A 24,034-nucleotide genomic window follows, 5' to 3' on the forward strand; every position below is an offset into this window, starting at 1 on the left:
ATTAGAAGTCGGCAAATAAATATCTGAGAGATCACGACCGACTTCACCCCATTTTTCCAAAAAATCTTTGAATGTGCCAATCCCTCGGCACCACTGGGGTTGTTTTTTTTATGCCATCGAGCGGATCCCTGGCATACTAATGGAGCTGTGGCACCCCTCGGGGGGGAAGACGCCGCTTGACGAACTTCTCCCCATAAATCTCCCTGACTCACCGGGGGAGGCTCGCTAACACAGTGATGGAGTGTATGTGTGTGTGTGAGACAGAAAGAGAGGATATTTGTTGGGGTGTGCAAAAGGGGGCTAAAGGTTTTAATTGAACAGCACGCAAGGGATTGATGGATCTTTGTGACGAGGCCAAGGACTATTCATAAACATTCATATCCGGCGTGGATGGGCCCCTCCCAAGGCTCCGCGGTGAAATACACGGAGCTTCCAAAAGTCAAACTCGCGGGGGTATAAGCAGATCATAGTTTGATGATGCAAAACTGTGACACACTTGGGAAGACTTTCAAAAACAACGCTGCAGGATACCGCCTCAGCTCCGCCACCGACACTAATCACAGCGATTTGATCTCTGATCTATTTATTTGTCTTTAGATGGGTGGTAATAATTTTAGGGGGCACCCACAGGGGGTTTATGATCCCATAAATCACCCTTATTGTTAACCTAGAAGAAAAGGAAACAGTAGGGCAGCCCTCAGCTAATAAATATCATCTAACCCCCAGTCCTATTCATTATCCCACTTCCTCGAGTTCAGTCCTGCTCTTACATGGCTTCATGTCAGCTGCACTTTAAAAGCATGTGATAATGTAATCACATCACCCCCAGTCATGCTTTTACAGGAGACGGCTGCCGATTATACGAAGGCGTAATCACACACACACACACACACACACACACACACACACACACACACACACACACACGCGCGCATCCAGAAACGCACATCCCTCGCCCCCTTCTTCTGCTCGGTCCCCATCTTATCCTCTTAACCCCTGTCTTCCTCCTCCTCAAAATAGAACAGCCCATCACTCCCATCCTATTTGTTATTCCCCTCTCTGACACGGCGAAGTTGACACAAAGACAAAATGACAGGGATGTATAAATATTTACACCCAGCATCAGAGGCCACATCAGTCTTCAGTCTGCCAGCGCTCAGAGTTACAGCTCTTCAGTGCTGCCGGGCCGACGGCAACGGCCACATGTGGAACCAATTCTGAAACATGAATGTTTATTTTTTTTTCCCTCAGTGGTGTAAATAGAGGGTGGCAGTAGGCACTTTAATGAATGGGGATTAACTTGACGCTAAACGCTGCCCCGTGGAAATGGGCAGTAGGAGAATGCCAACTAATTGGTCAAGTTGGTGAGAGGAAAAAAAAACGTTCAAGGAGCGGTCGAAAAAACAAACACCTGCCGAGTTTGAGAAAACCTAAAGAGCGAGGAAAGGTCGGCGAGGACCTTCACGCGTGGCTCAGTGCTCGGCGGTTTCTCTCCATTATGTTATTTGCAGAAAAAACAAGGAGCACATTTCTGAGCTGAAAGTCCTAAAAGTGAAATTAGCGTGGCTGTGCTGTGGCCTGAGGGCAACAAGTGAGTCATGCAAAACAAAACCACTGTGAAGCCACAAATAAGTGCAGTAGAAAATATTTAATCTAATGTGTATTTAGGAGCTATTGCCTGTGGGGGTGTACACAAATCCAAAAATATGAGCGGACCCGTGCCAGCTTTTGAAGTAAAAACATGGCTCGGACATTGCTGACCTTGAACGCGAGTAGAGCTAAAGTTAACGTTTGGGAATTTTTCAACTTTAAAGACCTCTGATGGTTTTAAATCTAAAGCAATCACGCCCAGATGACCAATTGGAGGATCCGTGATACTGGTTTGCAGCTTGTTTTGTTTATGAATGCTATGAGGCCATTTGTTTATTTTCCTGCTTTCGCTCCCCCCCCCCCTAACGATGTGTTGGCCGTTCAGGGACGATAAAAAGCCGAGTTCGGTCTGTGGTTGTAAAACAAGACTGCCGGTTCTGCTCCTCAGAGACACGGCCCTCAGCTTGGCCTGTGAAGCCATTGTTTACACTTCAGTTTATACCCTTTAAAAGCCTTCAAGCCTTCACATAGGAAAACTAAAATACAATGCTTTATCAATACAGTAGATTTCCGCTTTAAGCAACAATAACATTGCAAAAGCTTGATTATAAGACTTGCTATAACATATCTTCAAGAAATGGGGATTAAATCTCTCAACAGCCCTCGTAAAATAATCATTTGAATGAAACATTTACATTGGAGCTCTGCTGCGGCTATTTGCAGAGCGCAGCGAGTGCACCTTTTGGGGTAAACATTTGGAGCGCGGCTTCTGAACTTTCTTTCTGAAACCCCACATTTCTGAAACCACCATAGAAAGCAGAAAACAGTCTTTGGACTGCAGCATCCTCGCACCACAGTAGCAGTTCTGTCAGCCAAGTGTTGTGCCAAGTCACAAAACCACCGTCCCTTGTGGGGTCAGACCGTTGCGGGGACACGCCCTTCCACACTCAGGCCACAATCACATAGAGAGAAAAGGAACACTGAGACTGGAACACTCTCGGTAAACCCTTGACCTTGGCTTCTCACGACGGGTCACAACCGCTCTTTGGGTTCTGCATTGTTTAACTGTATTTTTACCAGCCCAGCTGAGGCTGTGAGCTGTTCCAGGGAGTCTAAGAATCCCATTGGAGTAGGTTCAGATTCAGTGGCAAGAGCTACTAATTAAAGGTGAAGCCGAATATCACTCTTCTGCTTCCAAATACCCTACTGTCAGCTCCAACCTTGTACTTGAATATAGGGGTGTCTAGACTGTCTTTGTATAGAGCAAGGGTTGCTGGCTCTCTCTACTTAAAGTCTTCATGCTAAGCTAAGCAGCTGCTGGCTGTCATTTCAGCTTCAAGCAGTTTTCAGACATGAACTCCAGAAAATGTCTAGAAAATGAGGTCCTGACATATTCTGTAGTTTGTCTTTCACATATAAAGAATGCAGCCGGAGGTCGTCTTGGTCAGACACTGTCACAACAACAGGAAAATACAGTATATAATAAATATAGTAATGTTCAGGCAAGGCGTGGTGCCAGAGTAAGGCACGCAGGAGGCAGGACATGACGTATAATTTTAGCTGCGGCAATCACATGTTTTTGTTTACACCACATTGAGACCAGCATTGAATCTATCGCCAAAAGCTCTCGAATACCGTCTTCCCAAGTTGACCAACCAAATCTTCAACCTTGTTTCTACATATATGGCACCTCGTTTTCACCCTGAGATATCGGTATTCTCTTTTTTCAGTTTTGCATCCGTCCGCATGACATCCACACGTCCTTTCCCTGCTGTATTTTCACGTGGGCTCACTCTGACTCAGACATTTGCGTTCTCATATACAGCCCCTATGGGAAAAAGTCTGTACTTCATGTCTCAACGCAGCTTTAATGAACAGACTCACTTCTAACATAGTTTCTGATAACAAAATGTGAAACTACACCTTTAAACAACTGTACAGTTGAGCACTGGCAGTACAGCTCTAAATGTATGTGTGTATGTAAGATTTACCCTGAGTGGAGCAGGATTGTTGTGTTGTTGTGATCCACAAGGGGAAATCTAATGTGTTTGTAGTTCTCCCAGCTTGGCTGAAGATGACACATTCACATTCTCAACGACCAGGGATTACACTACATTACATGGCGCACAATGACTCACAAAGGAGAATGAAAATAGGTCTAATGAGAGGTTTATCTTCCCTTACACACGGTTTGTGCGGATGTGTATGTGACTGTATGTTCCATTTATGACTAACACTTCTTCTGCGTTTACTGCAAAAAAAAAAAAGCAAAGGCCTGTAATTTGGCAGTCTTTAAAAGCTGTGTGTACTGTACAACTCGGAACAATGAGATGCATTTGAAGTGCACAAAGACTATCATCAGGCCATGAAAGAGAAGTTATCGGGAAAAACGGAGTGAAAAGCTCTTTGGGAGACCAGGGGGATTCAGCAGCTGCTCTGCAAAGGTGCTGATTCTGGCAGATTAGGGTAACTAAGTAAACAAAGTGCAATGATAAAGCTTGTGTTGTAAGGAAACTTCCTGTCCCCGCATGACAGCAAGAAAACATCTAGTCTCGCAAAGTCTGCAGTGCTTTGGAGCTCTCACGACCACGGCAACTGAACTGATGTGCGCGTAGTTAACAAGCTCGTAAGAAACTTTGGATGAACTTTTAGGGATCAACACCCTTAACAAGCCAATGAAACCTACATGCATACCTGTTTCTGGATCAGTGCAGTTTAATTTTATGAAAAATAATTCCACCTTTTTATGGTTTGCATAGACTCCATCTGGTTTAACACGTAACCTAACACTCCCAAAAGAGCACGAAAGTGAAGTCAAACGCTGAAGGCGCGACTGGCTGTAATTCACTGTGAGGTGAACTGTGAAATTTCATCCAGGTGCCAGCCACCGTGAGTCAAGACTCAAAAGTTGCATGTCAGCGTGATCTGGGGATGTGGAGAACAGATCATCTCCCCCTGACATGATGGGAGAGAACCAAATGACGAATAATCACACTTATTTCGATTCCCGTGGGAAAGGGGCAGACAGGTACACGAAAGCTGATAACACCCTGATCAGCAGCTTCCCATTTCTAACATTAGCGAGGGGCCAAAACTTTATTAAGAAACATGACGGACAGAAACACATTGCTCTTGAAAGTTTAAAAAAAGGAAGGATGATAAGGTAAAGATACTGCAAGGTGAAATTGCAGAAAAAAGTCATCCTCGTTTTCAACTTTGTCAAATCTTAATAACGGTGCGACACTTCATTAGGTTTCATTATTTAGAAGAATTAATGTTCTTAAATCTGCTTAGGATCTGCTACGAACCTGACAGAGAATCAACATGTTTATAAGTTTTCCACAGTGTAAAGTAACCCAGCTATGGTACACAAGAGGAAATTGCTTCGAGCTTATTTGCAGTGTCAGACTTTGAAAGCCCATACTCCAGGAAATGAACCACTTTGTCATGTGTTGGTATAGCAGCGATAGGAGATGTAAATTACAATGTAAATGATCAGCTCCATTCTGAACGTGCCCTCAAGCTTTCGGCTTCCGGAGGAGGACCTTAATGAAGACTTTCCCAATGTGGTACTTAATACAGTACTTAACACGCTACTACTACAATATGTCTCCATTGAAGCTGCAGAGCCTCTAATCCACCTCGCCGCAGGAAGAAGCCATTGTATCATCGCAGCTGATCACTCAGACCTAAAGACACTGAGCCGCAGACAGCCAGTTCCTCTCTCGTCCTTTTCCCTGTGCAGTTGCCTTTGTGTTAGTGAACCATGTCTGATTGCTTACCGAAATGTCGACCCCCTTTATCAATGCTCCCATATTTCAACCAAAGCATTAAGCCACCGGAGCTTAATGGGCCATTGTGGTACATTAGAGAACACAAACGCATTGACCATGGCTGACCCGCTGGCTGGTGTGTGGTCCTCCGCACGCAGAAAGCACAGGGCGAGAACGTACCGCGTTAGCCGGGCAGTTAGTCATCATCACTGCACTCAATTGGCACAGAGGGAGGACTGCCACCTCAGCTAAGAATGAAGTGACAAAGACTGGGGAAGAAAGACGGAGTGAGAGCCTGTGCCGGGGCGGTGGAGATGAGGTTTTGCCTGCATGGATCTTAGTACACACCGTGACCTTGGTCCTTCAGTAAACTTAATCCACAACAGATACGATGTGATTATCTGACTGGGAGTCTACTGGACTGAAAACAGCTCATTGACATTTTGCTGTTTTCTTAGTGAGTACGGAAAACTGCAAAGATCACGACTGATACTTCCCTTTAACCACATTTCACAGCTTTTCATTAATGTAGTGAGCAATGTAACAAAGAGTGTCAGGACAATGAACTGTATCTAAAACCTGCTGAGCCTTGTAGTTAAGGTATACAACAAAGGTAATTGCGCAGCCTGCTATGTACATCTAGGAACAACCGAGGAGGAAAAAAGGAAATTAAAGGAAAGTAGGAGAAAGTTTTCTTTCACAGCCTAAAAACTGAACATGAATTAAAGTTTTCTGACGATAAAGCAGAAACCAGTAAAAGCAAGAAACTCTTGAATATATATGTCTTTCAAAATTATCACTATTTTATTTGACTTTGATTTCATGCAGACGTAGACATAAGCAGGCTTTTCATTTCTACTCAACAACAGGACTGAAACTATGGAATAGTTGTAGTTGGCAAACTAACTGTGCTAATGACGTTTGAAAAAGAGAATCTCATGCAAGGGCTCTTAAATATGGACTTTTTGACAACATACATGATACTGTGCTCAAAGACTGAAGGAAAAGTAAGTAAGAGTTTATTATGGTACTGGAAAGTAGCCCTACTACTATACTATACTATAGTGCATCAAGCTAGTGAGCTAGACATGCTAACGTTAGCAGCTTATTTGAGTATAGTAACATTGTTGAATCTATCCCTGACATTGTACTAGTATTTTTGAAAAGGCCTATAAAAACTAAAATACCCTTAAAACCGTTTTAATTGCAAAGTATTACTCAATTGTACTATTTCCATAGACAGCGAGAAACACAGCTTGAGGGGTAACAAAGCTTTAATTAGACAATAATTGTTTGAGTTTAATCAACAGTCAATTCACATTAAATCAACTCATTTTGAATTAAACTGTGAATTCTGTCCGTCTATAATCTAATCAAAGTTTCAGGCTCATTGTTTTCAGGTTCTTTTAACCCAAATTATTTTGGGACATGTTTATAATAATTCCCATGTGGATTTTATGTTGTTAAGACAATTGTAGAGGTTGACTCTTTTACTCCAGATTACTTTTGGTACTTTCAACAAAATAAGCCAATGATAATAATGATTTCTTTTTGTGAACGTGCAGTGGAGCATTCTTGTTGTGGCGCCATTGCTTGAGGAAATTACCTTAACAATCGGGCTCTGTTAACTAGCTGCCCGATAAAAATGTCAATGTCTTCTGTTCTTTTTCCTTTGGCCGTAAATTTGCTCCGAACAGAGGATTGGCAATGTCTCCATGTGCGTTTATGTCTCCTAGCAACAGTAAAAACGTCCCGATGAAACGGTGCAGAAACTGTCCATATGCGGTCTACAAATCTAACGTTGTGTAAAGTGGAGGTAGAGGATGATGGAGGAAAGAACATGATTAAGGTTCAAGTGAAAGACTGAAGGGAGGGAGAAATGGATGGAGAATGAAAGGATATAAATTACCGGGTACAGAATACTGGGAAGTTCACAAAACCAAGGAGGGAAATAAAAACTTAATGAGCTGCATCGATGGTCTCACCCTGGTGCTTGTGTGTGTGTGTGTGTGTGTGTGTGTGTGTGTGTTTACCTGAGTGTGGGACGAGTGGGTGCTCCATCTTGTGACAGGGTGACTCAGGCAGCAGCACTGGCCCTCTCCTACAGGCCACGCTTGCAGGCCGCAGGACCAGCATGCACTGCAGCAAGAGCAGTGCATGCTGGGTAAAAGGGCGTCCCATGGGGGCCTGAGCTTGGCTCACTATTCCTCAGGCCTCAGGGGGCCAAGACCATTGGAAAGACACACCTGGAGAGACAGAGGAGAAACAGTCAGGTTTGGGTTTGAACAAAGGCTGATGTCACAAGCGCTGAAAAGCTTTAAACGCTATCGCACCTCTGTATCACTACAATCTCAAAGTATTCATGAAAAGCAGTAAAAAATAAACCCTTACGAAACATGAAGGAGGGAGGGAGGTGTAAAGAAGAACGAGTGGCAGGGGGTGTTGGGAGTTGTTGTTGGGAGCAGCTCGTACTCCTCACAGGCACCCGGAGACCTCACCTCTCTCACCCCTGACACCCGTTGCATGAATCACACACGGCTCTGCATGAACTCCAACACCTAATGAGTGCGTCTCTGCGAGTGCGTCGTCTCATATCTCATATTACATCCCCTCTGTGCGTGTCTCTGTTCCCACTGCAGAGGAGGCTTTCTTGTATTTAATGATGAAAGGCAGCCATTCTTACATGTGCGCTGTGTGCATTCGTGTGTTTTCCATTATTACGAGACTGTTTCTTCGCGGGTGACGGATGTGTCAGCTGCACGGCACCCCTCCTCGTGGGTCAATTAAACCCTATGGCTGCTGCCGATCTGATTTGTTTGTATTCACACACCCGTATCCTCAAATTGCTGGATATTATACTATAACACTTACAGCATACTCATTCGTCCTGGAAAAGCCATTTGCCACAAGAAAAACAAAGCCGTTTGGGCGACTCAATTGTTTATAATTTCTTTCTTTTATGTGTGGGGGTGCATTGATAAGTGGTCTAGACCATCTACATCATTGCTTTTTAATCATTCATGTCATTCTATCACAAGGAATGATTCGCGCCGAGCACAACAGAAGAATAAGCCTCCCCGAATGTATCCCACATTATGAGTGAATATCTTAACTATAAAAGGGCGAGTAATGGCAATTTGGCTTTGCTAAAATGTATCATATTTGAAAATGTATTCTGTAGCCGAGCCTGCGGAGTGGAAATGTGCTTTTCATTTGTTGTCCACTAACTGGGGAGGGGGGGATGTGTTTTGTATAGGAGGAACAGAACAGTCCTCCGTCCATGACAGATCTGATTAAGTGGTGAATAAGCAAAACTATTTTTTTGCACATAGAAAAATCTGCACGGTGCAAAAAAAAAAGAAGAGAAAAGCCAAACGGAGCTGTGGTGGTGAACATTTGCTCTCTGCAGACAAACCTCGTCTTGTCTCCTCTCTGAAGTATGAATCGTCCTTAGAAAGCTTAGAGTGGCTCTGGGGTAACATAACACACCTAGAATGGAAAGTTTACTCTGCCTTTAGTGTGGATGAATAAGCGTCGTGACCTTGGGGCTTTTATGGAATTCATTTAAAGTCCAATGTATCACCGCACGCTGCAGTGGGGGATATGTGGTTTGCCTTAACCCGCGGAGTAATGTAAAACACCTGTCATCCACAGCGGGGGGGGAAAGCAAGTGACAGCCACTGCCACTTGCCTCTCTCTGTTCCTCGCCCCGTTCGTCTCGATGATTCACTCGTCAGCTTCTATACTCTTTCGCGTATCCGCTTTAGTCGCTCTGTCATCTTACATGTCACTTTTCTTTGTCTGCCACTTTCCTTGACAGTTCCTACCTCTTTTTTTTTTTTTCTCCTCCGCCACCGGAGAGCCATTTTACCTGTTGCAGCTGAAAGTGAGCGAGTCGTTTTCAGCGGGTCGTCTGTTAGCTGGAACATTCTTCTTGTCATTTTTCATTGAGTCTTATAAACTTTTATGTCTGCATTCACTAAGCGGAAATATATTTCATAATCTTCTGGGCACAGAGGGGAACTTGACATAGGAAATGAGATTATTGCTGTTTTTGCAGTCGCGTGTGTAATTTAAAAGGGCCGCGGGCATTCACACACTCCAACACACACAGACTATGACAGGAGCAGGAGCCGAGGTCAGAGGGTTTGTTGACCTTGCTCCCTCTGCTACATGCACACAACCTCCTGTCGGCCTGTACGCGTCTCCGCACACGTGCAAACACATGTGGGTGTGCGTATTTAAAAATCACACCAGTTCCACCATGTTGTACATGTATAATATCTACTGCTATTGCAAGCTATCATGTGGCAATTTCAGCTTTATTCATGTTTTGTAGTCTTGTGGGGAGTTTATGAGATTTTAAAAGTCTTTTAATTGTGGTTAAATATAATGTTAAAGGTGCCCTGTGTAGTCTTTTTTTGTAAAGAAACAAAACTTTTTGTTACCTAAACGCCTCGTGTGTTTCCTTGAAGTCCAACACATGTTTGCTAGATTGTTGTCTTCTTCTCCTTTGCCTTTCTTGTTTTTTTTGCACATTACCACCACCAACGGGAAGTCAGGGGAATAGCGTGAAAATGGTATGTGCATCCTCCTGCATAGGAAAATAGACTGTATATAAAGATGGACGACACATCTACCACGTCCTCCCACTATCCATAAATAAATCCAAAATAGTCAGGACGCGAAGGCCGCCATCTTGCACATTTTGTCTGTGCAGTAGTGATCGGGGGATGGAGCTGCGGTAGGGACGTCCCACTGATACATACGCTCGACCAATCGCGAGTCAGTCTCAGCTGTCAATCCAGACATTGCAACTCATTTATAAAGTAACTAATAAAAAACAAACCTATTAGAAAAGATAGTACTTGCACAATTCAGTGTGATAAGAACTACCTAAAATGAGAGAATCCATCTTTGAGAAGAAAATATTTGCTGTGTAATTTAACTTTTTAGTTTGTAGCACCATGTTCTATCTGCTCCCATGAACGAGGCAGGATTCATGACCTGTTCTGCAGCCGGCCACCAGGTGACGATTAAAATGCTTCGGCTTCACTTTTTGGGAGCTATCATGTCGTCCATCTTTATATTCAGTCTGTGCATGATACATAAAGGGACTCACTAATAAAACCATTACTCATAATATCATAAATGGTCACAATCCCAACCAAGTATCTTGAATTTAACCATTGAATTATTAAACAAAATATGTAAAATAGCAGGTTTGATTAAGAAGGAATGAAGGAATCTAAATTATGTTCGATGGGACTTTTATTTGAATTTGAATTTAATTTATTTTTCTATTCTGCAGTGACAGCAAAAATAGCATTTTGCATATTTAAAGTCAGAGTCGAATTGCATATAAGCCCTCATTGTGTTTGCCTTATACTTCCAACATCTGGTTTGAATGAATCTCCACATGCTTCCATTGCTGCATTAGCATGAAGAGGAACCCTAATGAAAACCTGCCATCACGCAGTGACACACAGGAGACCTCTAAACTCTGAGACACTGTAAATATTTATAAGCCATAAATAAGAAAATGCACATGTCACTTTAAAGGCCCTTGGATAACCTGATTTATACCACACGTCATTTGCATCATGCCTTTTTATTTAAGTAAGAGTCAGCCAGGAGTTGATTTAAAACCAAACCATTTGAACTGTTGTTTCATTCGCCTGAAGTGATCTCTGGTGGATCCTATTTTCTCTTTAACTCACAACAAGCCACGCACTGACAGGTCCTGTGGGAGAAAACTGGAAGAGCTTTCTGAGCTGTTCGGTGGTCTAAACCCTAAATCATCTCCAGGGCATCAGTACAAGCCTCCTCCACCACCACCACCACCACCTCCACCTCCTCCTCCTCCTGCTGCTGCTGCTCCTGCTGCTCCCACTCCTACTCCTTTCTCCGTCTCTCTCACACTTCTACAAATATGGACACACAAGAGCGCTCGTGCAGCGCCTGAGCATTTACAGCACATACACACACTGAAATCACCTTGGGACCAGGTGATGGATAACAGCAGAGTACATTCAGGGCACGGAGCAGAGGGAACCTGAGCAACACAAAAACTTAGCATGGGGTAAACGATGTTGTCATTAGAAATGCATGTGCGGAGCAGATAATAATGTATAATACATCATGCAAGCCGAGATAGTGTGAAACTTTGATGTTATATTGATGTTTTTTTAGTTCTAATTGGGTTTTGCTTGTGTATTTGTCTGCATAATAACTGTAAGAACGGTTACTATCCTGATATGCACTGTTTTGCTCTTTCAAACCTAGAACGGCACTTAAAGCACATACCTCCACCAAAGTTTACCACCATATTGCATATACCGTAGATGTATTGAGATCAGATACAAAGACCGTGAAAAAAGACTCTCCTGGAATCGCCTACTTAAAACAATCCACATCCGAAAGTATCCAACAAGTTTCAAGACAATTGGTTCAGTCGTTTTTGTGTAATCCTGCTAAAAGACAGAGAAACAGCAATGAAAACATAACCTTTTTGGCGGAGGCAATAAAAAAACTAAGGAAACACATTTACAGACCGTCATCAGTACCTTGCTTTATTGCCCACACAGTTTCTGGCTGTTTTAAACTCATCCGGGTTTTATCCGAGGTCGTTTCTGCCTCCAGAGCACACAGTCATCCAGGAAAATGTCGTAAATACAATCAGACATCAATCAGTGATGTGGCTTTGCATGAAAAATATATATGAGCGTTAGCAAGAGCATTTTAAGGGACTTTTGGGGACCCAGGCACTAAATCAAACTCTTCACTGTAGTCTTCAACCAAACCTTTAAAACTGCAAAGCCTTCAGTAGAAAGCTTGTGGCATGGGGCCTCCTGTACACAGCCGATCATACAGTTTAAGGAGGTTCTCACAAAATGATTGCTGCTCTGGACTCAGCCACTCTCAGGGGCCCTCTCTGAACTCGGGGCCCCCAGGCGATTGCCGTACAATACAACATTATTACCATCTTTTCAAGTTTAAAAACAAATACCTATCGTAATCTATACCCATTAGAGTCTGGGAAAAATAGTGAAATGTAAATTTCATGATCCGCAGGCCCGTACTTTAACCTTAGCCATTACAACTAAATGACAAACCATAACTCTGACATCACCCTGAACTCTAAAACCAAGTCTTAACCATCAGTCATGTAAAGTAAATGCCCAAAATGTCCTCACTTTCCCAAAATGTCTTTATGCCAAAGGTCAAAAAACTCACACTGGTCCCTCAAAATGTGCAACCACACACACACACACACACACACACACACACACACACACACACACACACACACACACACACACACACACAACACACCGCGCGCGCGCACGCTCTACATCTTTGCATTTCGGCCGTTGAGGTGTCGGCTATCTAATCAATTGAAGTCTTCCTGCAGTAACGAGCGGAGAGAGGATCATATTAACAGCAATATTGATTTTGTCTGAGGGCGACTTCATGGTGCTTACATTACACCATACATAATGAATAGACTCCCAAATAATCGCCGGCTTTGTGATCGCCACAGCGACACGTGCATACACGCTCGCACATAAACAAGATTGTCAAACACGAATGGTACAGATGATCCATCTGTCCAAACACAGTCAGAGTAGTGTGAGATTGGGGTCACACCACAGTGCTGATGGATGCCTCTCTCTCTCTCTCACTCTCTGTCTCTCTCTCTCTCTCTGGCCAGACAGGACACACACACCAGTAAAACCAGCCCAGACTTTGCTTTACACCAAAGCACAAAAACACGGAGCTGCTTTACTGTATATATACGTGGCTGTTTACGATTTGTGAGGCAGAACGCTTGGATGCAACCGTCTGGGTGTTTGGCTGTTTATCGCTCTGTCTATCAGGCGGGTTCTTGCCAGCTTTTGTTTGTTGTTCTGCGTCCCTGTCTGCCAACTGGTAGCTACGATGTTGGCGTCTTGTGTTTGGACCAAAGCAAACAAACACAAACACACACAGAGAAATGACGGAGATGTTTGCTTTTTACTTTGCTGGCTGACAGGGACAGCTGTCCACTCGATTGTCTGACTGATTAGTCTGCGATTGAGCTAAATTATTGATTGATAAAAAAAAAAATAGCAATGATGGAAATGACAAATGTCTACAAATGTCACAGCTCAGCAAACGGCTGCCTGACGGGCCAAATGTACGACCGATTCCCTGGCTGAGTGACCGACAAACTAGATGACCAGGCGGGCAGACTGAATGACAAGTGATCTGCCAAGATAACATAATATAGACGAGTGACTGACAGAGACTGATGACTGAGTGAAAGGCTGCTGCGCAAAACATAACATGATTGACAGATGAAGAGGCCAGCTGACTGACCTCTATTCTTTCTTGGCTGTAATGAGGATTTTTTTTTTTTTACTGACATCTGTCAAATTATTCAAACTTCTATCGTTCCTGTCCCCTGCCCCTCTACGTTTCTACCTATCATTGACCTTTTTCCCTCCGTGTTTATGCTTTCAGTCAACCTCAGTCCACTGGGTGTCTCATGGACTCAGCGGAGGATGAAACAGAGAATGATATCGCCATCAATTGGGTTCATTTCCGCACAGCAGGGTCCTTTCCGCTCGGTGACCTCGCAGATCGGGGGACAGATTAATTCCGTGTGAAGACATGTCCATGTCCCTCCAAGAGTGGGATTGGAAAGCAAACTTGGACGAGATGGCTTGTTTGTCTCTGAACCTTATCTGTGGCGAACAGTGTGGGCTTTTGAAGCGCAAATCAAATGTGCACATGTGCGGTTTGTCTTTTCCAGTCTTTCACACACTGACACCGAGTCAACAGCTCTCTCAGTTCTCTCTCCAGCCCAGTTTGCATTTCACACTCCACCTTCCTCATTCTGAAGCAACCTCTTTCTGCTGTTGGATTCAATATAAGTCATCATTAAGACTCATTTACGCTGCCTTTACGTACAAATAGAGATACGAAGTCACTGCCCACATGCTTCCATGCATCCTTTATATTGGCATGGGTGGTAAGCATTACATCCACTGGAGGGCAGCGCAGTGTTGAGAGTTTCTGACAACAACAAATATGGCGACGATGGAGGAAGTTTACCTCTGAAGAAAGACGCCATGACGTACACACAGTGGAGGTCCAACTTACTAACTCGCAAAAATCTCTCGTCTAAGTTCCGCCATTGTTGAAATTTCTTTCTCGTGTTCTATTGTGTACTATCAGCTCCTATTGGCAATGGTTTTATCTGTTTCGTCTGTACCCATTAGCCTTCAGAAGATGTGCACAAATTCAGACATGACATATCTAATGTTGAGCCTAAATGAGCCTTAAAAAAAATGGGCTAGAATAGAAATGTTTTTGTGTCCACATTGTTTCCTCTTCACCCCCCAAAAAACACAAGAACTTTATAGTAAACAGACATAACTTGCGTCTTACACAACTTCCCCCTCCCTCCGCTCCGGGATGTTGGCGGCCTTGGCTCAGCAGCCAATTGTACACGGCTCATTGGATACTATAGACCCAACTGCACTCATCATACTTGTGTGTGCATGAGCAAAAAAATTGTCTCATATCGGAGCTCATGTCCATGTATTTTATGTGCTATATATTATATCTATTACTTTTCTATTTGAATCCGGAATACAAAGTTTTATTTTCCCCCGACTCTTTTGTTGCACCGTAAACTAAATCAAAGCTAAGGCCACTGGAAGACCTGAGCAATGCATGTTCGTAGTGATCTGACCTTGTATAGATGTCTGTCTGCACAAATCAATAGATAATGTGGTCATCTCACTTTTTCTCTTTTCCATTTCTCCATTACTGTACAAAAACAGTTTCACCGATTGAGCCTTCAACTGAATTAGGTGAATGGCATCAATGGTGCAGTAAAAGCAGATTTAGCATTTTTGGCCGATAACTCATGAGCCATAGAAAGAAAACAGGATCTTGGATCTCCTTGAAATTATAAACATAGGTTACATCCATTCTTGTCAAAATTGATTTCTACACTTCTCTCCCTGCAGTGGCGTTGGTACACACGTGTCTTCACAACTGAGTGGTAGCCGTGACAGCTGCAAGCAAAAGACGGAAAAAGATCTCCAAAGCAGTCAAGGTGCAAGGATACATTCAACTTCTCCAGATTGTTTTTAATTATCTTGAGTTGTTTTTAATTATGCTGTTGATTTGGCATTTTGAAAAATGCTAAAATCAAGACATTTTTTTCTCAGCTTTCAAAGAAAGTCACTCCTGACTCTCTGAATCTGGACACAGTTTCTACTTGATAGTGACAGGGGATTGTGATGTCTGGTTGCTCATGTGTATTTCTTTATTGTGACACTGTATTTTTCTCAGTCTTGACTTCAAACTGTTCCACAAACAGCTCTAACTTGGAATAAACGCTTAATCAAACAAATAGTGGGTTTGCTAAAAGACGTGGAAAAACAGATAGTTGTGCTTTGTTGTGTTAACACAGCTGAGGACAGCTGCTGTTTCCTGGTGCAGCTTCTTTGCTGCTGTGCTGAAAAATCACAGGTACTCAGCTTAGTTCAAAGTTTGTTTACAGAAACTTCTGTAAAAACTTTTACTGTGGGTTGTGTCAGGGTCAATTTAAGACAATGTCACACACCCTGCTGCTGAGTAATGGTTGTACATATCTATACCGCTGCAATTTCTTTTTATTCTTTGCACAAACACAATGAATTTTAAACACAATAAAGTTTGTATACTGTGTCCATAGCTGTGGACCAGGGCGTTCTGTATATCACACACATTTGCAGACAATCACTGAGTCAGAGAAACACTCACATGGGCCGACGCACACCAACTCCCTCTTTTTTGCTCGAAAACACACCCGGCAATTTCATCTGCGTCCCACCCTAACTCTCCAGAGGTTCCCAAATCCTGCTGTTGTTTTTACTCAACTCGCTTATCCTCGAGCGCTCATGCTGGTGCACGACCACGTGCGCCTACTGGGCGTGTGTGTGTGTCGACGCAGCACAACCTCCAGACAAGGGACGGCTGCAACAACATGCAGTGTGTGGCAGGAAAGAAAATGCGACATCATGCCTGATAGGAGAGAAACATCTGCGTGAAAAGCTCTCACACGCCACCAGACAGCAATTACCAGCATGACCTGGTCCAGTCTTCGTGCTTCCATGATTGCTGGAGGTAGTTCAATCTGACCTGTGACTAAAAAGCATTACGGAAAGCCTGGCAGGGTAACACTTTGAATACAGAGCAGGGCTTTCGAAACTGTGCACTTCTAAATTTAGGTCAAGGTAAGGCAGAGTCAGGACTTGCAGCCACCTCTATAATTACAGAAAATTAATCATCTCCCAGGTTGCTTGGTTGGTTTCCTTTCGGCTTTTGGCAACGGTGCTATGCAAAAAGATGCAGGGAGAACGTGCTTTAAGATACTGTATTATTAGAGCTTTGAAGATTGATACCAGCTAACTTAGCTCATGTGGCACAAGGGCTCGGTAGCCTGCTTTTGTCCAGGGTTAATGAAATCCAACCATCATTTCCAAAACTCACTAATAAACACATTCAAATCACAAATTACCGTTCGTGCATTAGCATCACATTTTACCTACAGGCAAATTCTCAACAAGAAAACTTGAGATTATTTCTTAAAAACATGTTGATTTAACAAACAGTCTGAGATAATTAACTTAAATACCCTAATTATATTTTTCTCTCTAAAGATCACAAATTAACACACAATACACATTTCTCATTTGTTAAATCCGTATACTTACCTAAGTGTTAAAATTCTGGGTCAGACTATTTCTTGACTCTGAGCAGTTTCCAGGCAACCAGAGGAGACTCCAGGAAGTGACTGTTCCCGGCCAAGTAATTGTCTGACAAGTAAAATGGCACTTTGTCATTTTAACAAACGAACAAGACACAACGTGTTAATTGCTCGGCTTCAGAGGTGATGTTTAGGCTTCGAGTCTTTATGCTTCGCTAACATATCCGGCTTCTGCCAAAAGTTTTACATTCAGCGTACGGAGATGAGGACAGTGTCAGTCGTCTCGTTTAAATCTCGGGAAGTAAACGAATAAGTGTATTTCCCAAAAATGTTGAACACCGAGAAAACCACTGACGAATTTCAAAATGTCAAAAAAACAGGAGATGCAGACCAGGGAATGACAAATCTGTTTCATCAGAGTTTCTATTCTAACAATCTAAGCCTAGTGCTGGTGCATTTAGAGCATGTCCAAATACAACAGGTGCACAGTTCAGAATAGTCGTAATTGATGTCTTTATTAGTCATAGCTGTGAATTGAGCATAACTTGCAATAAACCAATCAGAGCGCCATCACTCATTCCCTTTAAAAGCCAGGCGGATGTCTTGTATAATGACCAATCTGCCAGTTAGTTGAGAGAACGCTTCTCTCCAGAGGAAACTGTTTTCTGCACCAATGACTTCAGTTTAGTGATTTTTTTGATGTAAAAGTCAATCGTCTCCAACGCTTTCCACTGCCTCATTTTAAGACCATGGGCCTCAAATTGGCCCAAATGCATATGCCATTTAAACAACGTGGGCGCAGAACAGGATATTGACCACTGTGCTGTTCTAAAACTAGCGAAGACACTTACATCACACTTGGCGTTGTGTAAGATGGGGTCCTAGGAGCTATGGACGGCACACAGCTGCCTTCAAGTGCCAGTAAACATTTCGCTACAAGTTCTGTCTCTACCTGTACAACAGGCTACTGCTGCTGCTGAGAGGTGGCTGTGCAATACATCATCAACTTGTTAAAAAAATGTAGTGGTTGACCCAGGCACTGATCAGCTATTGAAACAGCAGCGCTGACACATAACCCAAACCCTTAGGCTATACTGTCTGAGCTGCTCTCAATGTCAAGGAAGTGCTGTTCACAGGGAGCAGCTTGTCACAACATCCTTGAAGCGCTTGGAGAGGCTTAAATCCTAGAGAAGAAACCACTGTCCCAAAAAACTACATCTCACTGAGAGATGATGTTTCTAGAGCAAGGTTTTACACAGATACTTCACTGACAGGACAGCCAGTGCCCGCTCGCTGCCAGCCACCTTAAATAAAGTTTCAGGGTTCTTTTCCAGTTTCAAAGTCACCGATTACTTTTAATTAACAGCTAAAACTGAAGATTAACACAGATCCCAGAAACCAAAACTGCAATCATAAGACACGTTTGTTTTCACCCTGGAGAAGATCAAAACAATCCTTTCGTGGATGTTTGAAGAATATAGATAATGTGTCGGCATCAAAGATTTCTCCAAGTTCAAAGCTTTTGTTCTGTGTGCGGTGCATCGGCAGAGCCCATCCCCCGAACGAGGAGAGGTGTCACCTCGCGCCTGATCAAGGCTGCGGTGTGCGAAAATGGCTCAAGACTTAACAACAAAATAACTCACCGCACATAAAGGGGAACACAAACATTACACCCGTGCGCTCCAACAGACACATACACACTCACCTGGGAATGCAGCGATAAGGGACATAAAGCCCGGCTGCTGAGGAATGGTGACATTTTTAAAGCTTTAATTACATGCTTGGCTAACGGGTAGCCGACTGTCTCACCGGGAGCAAAATTACACTATCACTGTCTACAGCTGTGCATAGATGCGGGTCTAAAACAGCCATTCGTACAAACACACCTGCTTTCCGCACCTCGGAAGCACAGTGAGGCCACCTCGCTGCTCTGCTAAAAATCAAAGGTAACTACCAACTACGGGAACAGCTCATTGATCTAGACTTTCAAAAACAGCACAGGCGTGACTCAGAGAAGAAGGAAATACTACCTTAATGCAGCAATGGTGCTAAGTAGAGTCTAAATGAAAAGAAAATTACAGTCATCCAAGGGTAAATTCCTCTTATTGCGCTGACAACGTGAAATTAGTCAATGGAGACTCTTTTTTTTTTTTTTGGGGGGTTCTGCACAGAGCGCTGCGGTTTTGAATCATCCCATTACTAATATTGTAATCAATCATATCAGCTTTAGTGGTGACAGGATATGACTCTGGGAATGATGGATGGAATCTCTTACAGATACGATTCCTCTGCAGGAGAGGTCAAGCCCCTGAGCTGCAAACTTACAACTGTACAGTATGTTCTGTTAAATCTTCCACGGCAGAGGTGCAAAAGTTAAAAATGTACATTTATCCAGATACTGCACTTCAGCATTAATCCGATTTTTTAGGTTTTACACTTGCACTCAACTACATTCAGAGGTTAGCTTAATACTGTACTTTTAACTATTGTACTCTCTGCTATACAGAGCAGTTACTGTGAAGCCGCTTGAGGGGCTGTTGTGGCTTAGGAGGTAAGAGAAGGTCATCTATTAACCAGACGGTCGGCGGTTTGATCCCCGGCTGCTCCAGTCTGCATCCTGAAGTGTCCTTGGGCAAGGTACCGAAAACAAAATTGACCCTGACGGCTAAGCTGACCGCGTGTGAAGGAAAAAGTGTTGCATATAGAACCATGTATGTGTGTGTGAATGTGACTTGTACTTTAAAGCGCTTTTGGAGAAGAGCTAAATTATTACAGTCCATTGTGGATTGTGGATTTATAACTTCTGATTTGCTTCAGGCGTCGATTCATTTCTGAACTCGAAGACTTGATCTACTGGTTTTCTCATCACTTCATGCATGGCAACATGGAACACGAAAGAAAACACACTTCATCACAGTTGTTGAAGTCTTTTAAAAATCAGATCCTTCACTGACAGCAGTCCAATCCAGTCAGAGTCAAAGGGAGGCGGGGACCAGGGAGGTGCACTGTAATCAATCTTCCCACGTTTCTCGCAATCAACACATGCAGGATAACAAGCCTAACAGCCTGCCAACTTCTACAGCCCGGTAATTGTATGCCTGAAAAACAACAACAACCACCTCTTTGGCAGGAAAAGAAAATCACAGGCACGTTTACTTCAACACACGTAAAGGATTCTGATGGGGAAGGAGCCATAAGGAAGCTGCCTTGAGATGACTCGTCTTACTGTATCTGAAGAAATGTGGCAGGAGGGATAGTAAATTAGCTCTCGGCTCCACTGGAACCAATTAATTACCGGGGCGTGTGCGCGTCAGTGTGTGTGTGTCTGTTGAGTGTCTGGCCTTTGTAATTTTCCCCATTAACACCAGAGACAGGCACAATAGTAGGAAGTTATTGCATTAATGAGAGGGTGAGAGGAGTTTGGTTAGCGGCAGCTGTTTTCACATGCAGCAGAAGTGGTCTTGTGTGTGTGCGTGGGCGAGTGTGCGCGTGTGCATGCGCGTGTCTCTCTGTGTCTCCGTCTCCCCGAACATGTCTCCCAAGGGTAAAGTGGAACAACAGAGGAGCAGAGTCGGATACGGTGCCTGCAGGCATCCGATGTGATCGTGTCTCTGCTAAACCAAGCAAACAGATGTCCTCTCCCTCCGTCTCGCCTCTGTCTGTCCCCCCGTCTTTCATGCACGCTGGTGAGGAGTGCGAAGGATTGTGCTTCACCAGGAGCTGAATGCATGTGTCTACTGCGACAGGTAACCTCCTCGAAAATAGAGACACCAGAGACTTGGAGCCACTTTCAGAACCAACCTGAAGTCCTTAGCCTCGGGCAACTTGTGTCTCCGTATCTATTAAAGCCATGTTAAAGCGAAAAGGCTGCTGTCGAACCACGGAACTACAACTTCAGTAACTTTTCATCTGCAGTCGGAGTCCAGAGGAAGACTTTATTAGTCTGCGGTGCAATTAAGGAGGTGCGGCAATTGAAACATGTTGGTTCTGCGTTTATGCATATCACACACACACTGTACGTACTGTAATTTGTGCACAGTAGCAGAAACTGAAATATTGCAGACATTAAAGGCTCATTAATGCTTTAGAAACAGAAACAGAAACGGACAGAGCTTTCATTTAATACTCATCGTTCATTTCGTCCTATGAAAGATTACGGATATGGTTAAAACAGACAAATCAGAGCAGTACCACAGGAAATTGGGGGCAAGATGAACTAAGGACAGTTGTTAAGAAATTAGGCATCTATGTCGTTACTTCTGACTCTTTTGCTGCCCTCTAGTGGACGTATCTCTTCGTATGTAAAGATAGCATAAAATGAGCACACACACACCAACCGAATATTTCAGGTTTACTAAATAGAGTGTTACTGTTTATAAATATATCAATTGTATATACATTAATTTGAATGGTAAGTCCTCAAAGACCTTATTAAAAAAAAAAAGCCAGTCGCTCCTCTTGAGGTCATGGGATGCACATAGTAAGAACGGCTGATTAATAAGCTTATTTACATCCTGTGAAGATGGGAGTGAGCGAATCAAATGATTTTGCGCTGTGTCTTTGAAATGCAAACATTAAAGAGGGTAACTTTGACCATCAGTGCCTCTGTGATTAGGAGCATGCAGGGAGGTGATAATTGCATTTCCTCCTGTGATCCAGTGTATTTTCCCCCACGAGGGAGGCCGGGCTGTTTGCGGAGCAGCAAACAACAAACACAAATACATCTCTCGCCAAACACACTCCCTCTTTAGCAGATGATAGACATAGAGATGTCCATCATTACATAGCTGCATCTGAAAGCCTGTGTAATGAGGTTTTCTCTTGAGAATCAAAACCACAGTTTGCTTCAGCACTGTCCCTAATGATGTCTTACAAAATGGTGGCGACGTCAATCTAACAGCACATTTTGTTCATCACAACAGAATATCACACAAAATTATAGTTGTACTTAGCTTAATGTCGTCCTCCTGCTAATGGGATCAACAACCAATATTAGTGTAACATCACCCTCAGCTCAGAGCCTAAAAATAATGCTTAAAACAGGGCAGGGGACTGAGAGGGTGAGGGGAGCGGGGCTGGATGTGAGACGGTCACTGTCGGGACACTTTCAGGCCCCCCAAAAAAAGAGAGGGACACCGAATCGGGAGACACCTCTGCCACACAGGAAGTGGAGGATGTCTCCAGAATCCCCTAAAGTAGACATTAAAGTGGTGGGGGAACATGGCAGTCCCAAGCCACATCAGTTCATTGGCTCCAACTCAGTTACGCCCAAAGCCAGAGCTCTCAGGGTTGAGACAATGCAAATGCAGGAGAGGGTGGAGGCAACGTAACGTTTGTTAGAGGGCTAATGCAAGTGAACGTTCAAATAAGTTATAGAGCTATGTAATTACCATTCCACAGAATGTCCAATAAATCAAGGGCGACACACTGCCATCCCTACCAATAATATCTTTTACCCAGGTGAGTGTGCGGGGGCGCTGCAGTCGCCTGTCAACCCAAGGCTACGCTGCTGCAGTGAGACCGGATCACAGTTTGTCTCTAAACACCATTTCCCCAGTCTTACAATGAACTCTTCCACATTTGATTAGAGGACGTTAACTTAAATATAAATCTCACAACGTAGAAAATGTCCCAAAGGGTTGAGCCTATGGCAGCATCGGCCTCGCAAGGTCCAAGACGGGTTGAAACACCGGATGGCGTCATGAGTCAGGTTCAACCCATGAAATGTACATTATTTGGAGAAACATAATATAAAAATTAATGAGTTTCTTCAAAACACAGTCATATTAATTAGCTGCACTATCTCTTTCCTTCAATACAACTGTGTTACTGTAAGGTTAAAAGAAAGAAAGTAAGACCACAGCACACATACCCGCATCATAACCTCCCCCACATCATGCTGTTATGTACATTCGTAGGTCCACTGGCTTAATGACCGAGTTGTCCTTTAGCATGTGCTCATTAACCGCTGTGACGAAGCCTTCTGTGCAGGTACATTTCCTCTGTAAATGCCAGTTGGAAGGTCACGACAAGTGTTTTAGAGCACCAGTTGACAGCGAGCCATGGGTGAACCAGCGGGTTGCCTTAATATAAAGAAGTGATATAAATAATGGTAGCACACGTTAACCGACTAAAGGTGAACTACTAACATCAGTGTTGACAATTGACTTTGCAGCGTTTACATAGGGATCCATAAAGTTCAGATTATATGAAGCACTTTCACACGCCACACTCTGCAGACAAGGACAGGAGGGGGGCTTCTGAGGGAAATAGAAAAACCGAGGCTCGCGCTGAATTTTCTCCCGGTGCCATTATTGATGTTGATCCCTCGACGAGTCACGCTGCACTCTTACTAATCAGGTCTCACTGTAATGTTTCCACACTGTCTCCCTCTCGCTGATCAATGACACTCTGCCCTCCCTCAGAAGCACCAAACTTCAGACAGGGAGCGTGGCCTGCACAGTTAATCCACTCCGCCGGTGTACTGCTAAATCATCAACACGCCACATTAGACAGAGGGAGGGGTGAGAAGAATGCCAAAGAGGGGAAATTAGATCACAGGGGTGCAGACCACACACACACACACACACACACACACACACACACACACACACACACACACACACACACACACACACACACACACACACACACACACACACACACACACAGAGAGAAAACACACACAAACACAATCTACGGTTTGAGCAATCGCCTTTAGACATGGTGGTCCCCAGGTCCGATTCACAGGATCAGTATTTTCCTGACCGTGCTAAGCAGATCAGGTTTCGGCTACAAACGACAGATCCCCGTTACAGTAAATACAGTTACAGCAAATCATCACTTCCCAAATGTGCTTTACAATAAAAGCATTTTAATGTGAAGGTCATGCTACGCCCTTTGCTTGAAATGCTGTTTGCAG

General features: G+C 43.6%; 1 protein-coding gene across 4 annotated transcripts in view; it reads right to left on the minus strand.

The window, feature by feature from the left end:
• sema5a (sema domain, seven thrombospondin repeats (type 1 and type 1-like), transmembrane domain (TM) and short cytoplasmic domain, (semaphorin) 5A) overlaps positions 1-24,034 on the minus strand; it is a 127,566-nt gene that overhangs the window by 85,426 nt on the left and 18,106 nt on the right. For all 4 annotated transcript variants that reach the window (XR_004694183.2, XM_035142654.2, XM_035142652.2 and 1 more), the window contains exon 2: positions 7,397-7,609. Coding sequence is in view for 3 of the 4 variants with exons in the window: in XM_035142654.2 (XP_034998545.1) it covers positions 7,397-7,544 (148 nt within the window). In the remaining variant the exon portion in view is untranslated. The remainder of the gene's footprint in view (positions 1-7,396; positions 7,610-24,034) is intronic.

Source organism: Hippoglossus stenolepis, chromosome 19, assembly GCF_022539355.2.
Source record: "Hippoglossus stenolepis isolate QCI-W04-F060 chromosome 19, HSTE1.2, whole genome shotgun sequence".
In the NCBI taxonomy this organism is placed as follows: Eukaryota; Metazoa; Chordata; class Actinopteri; order Pleuronectiformes; family Pleuronectidae; genus Hippoglossus; species Hippoglossus stenolepis.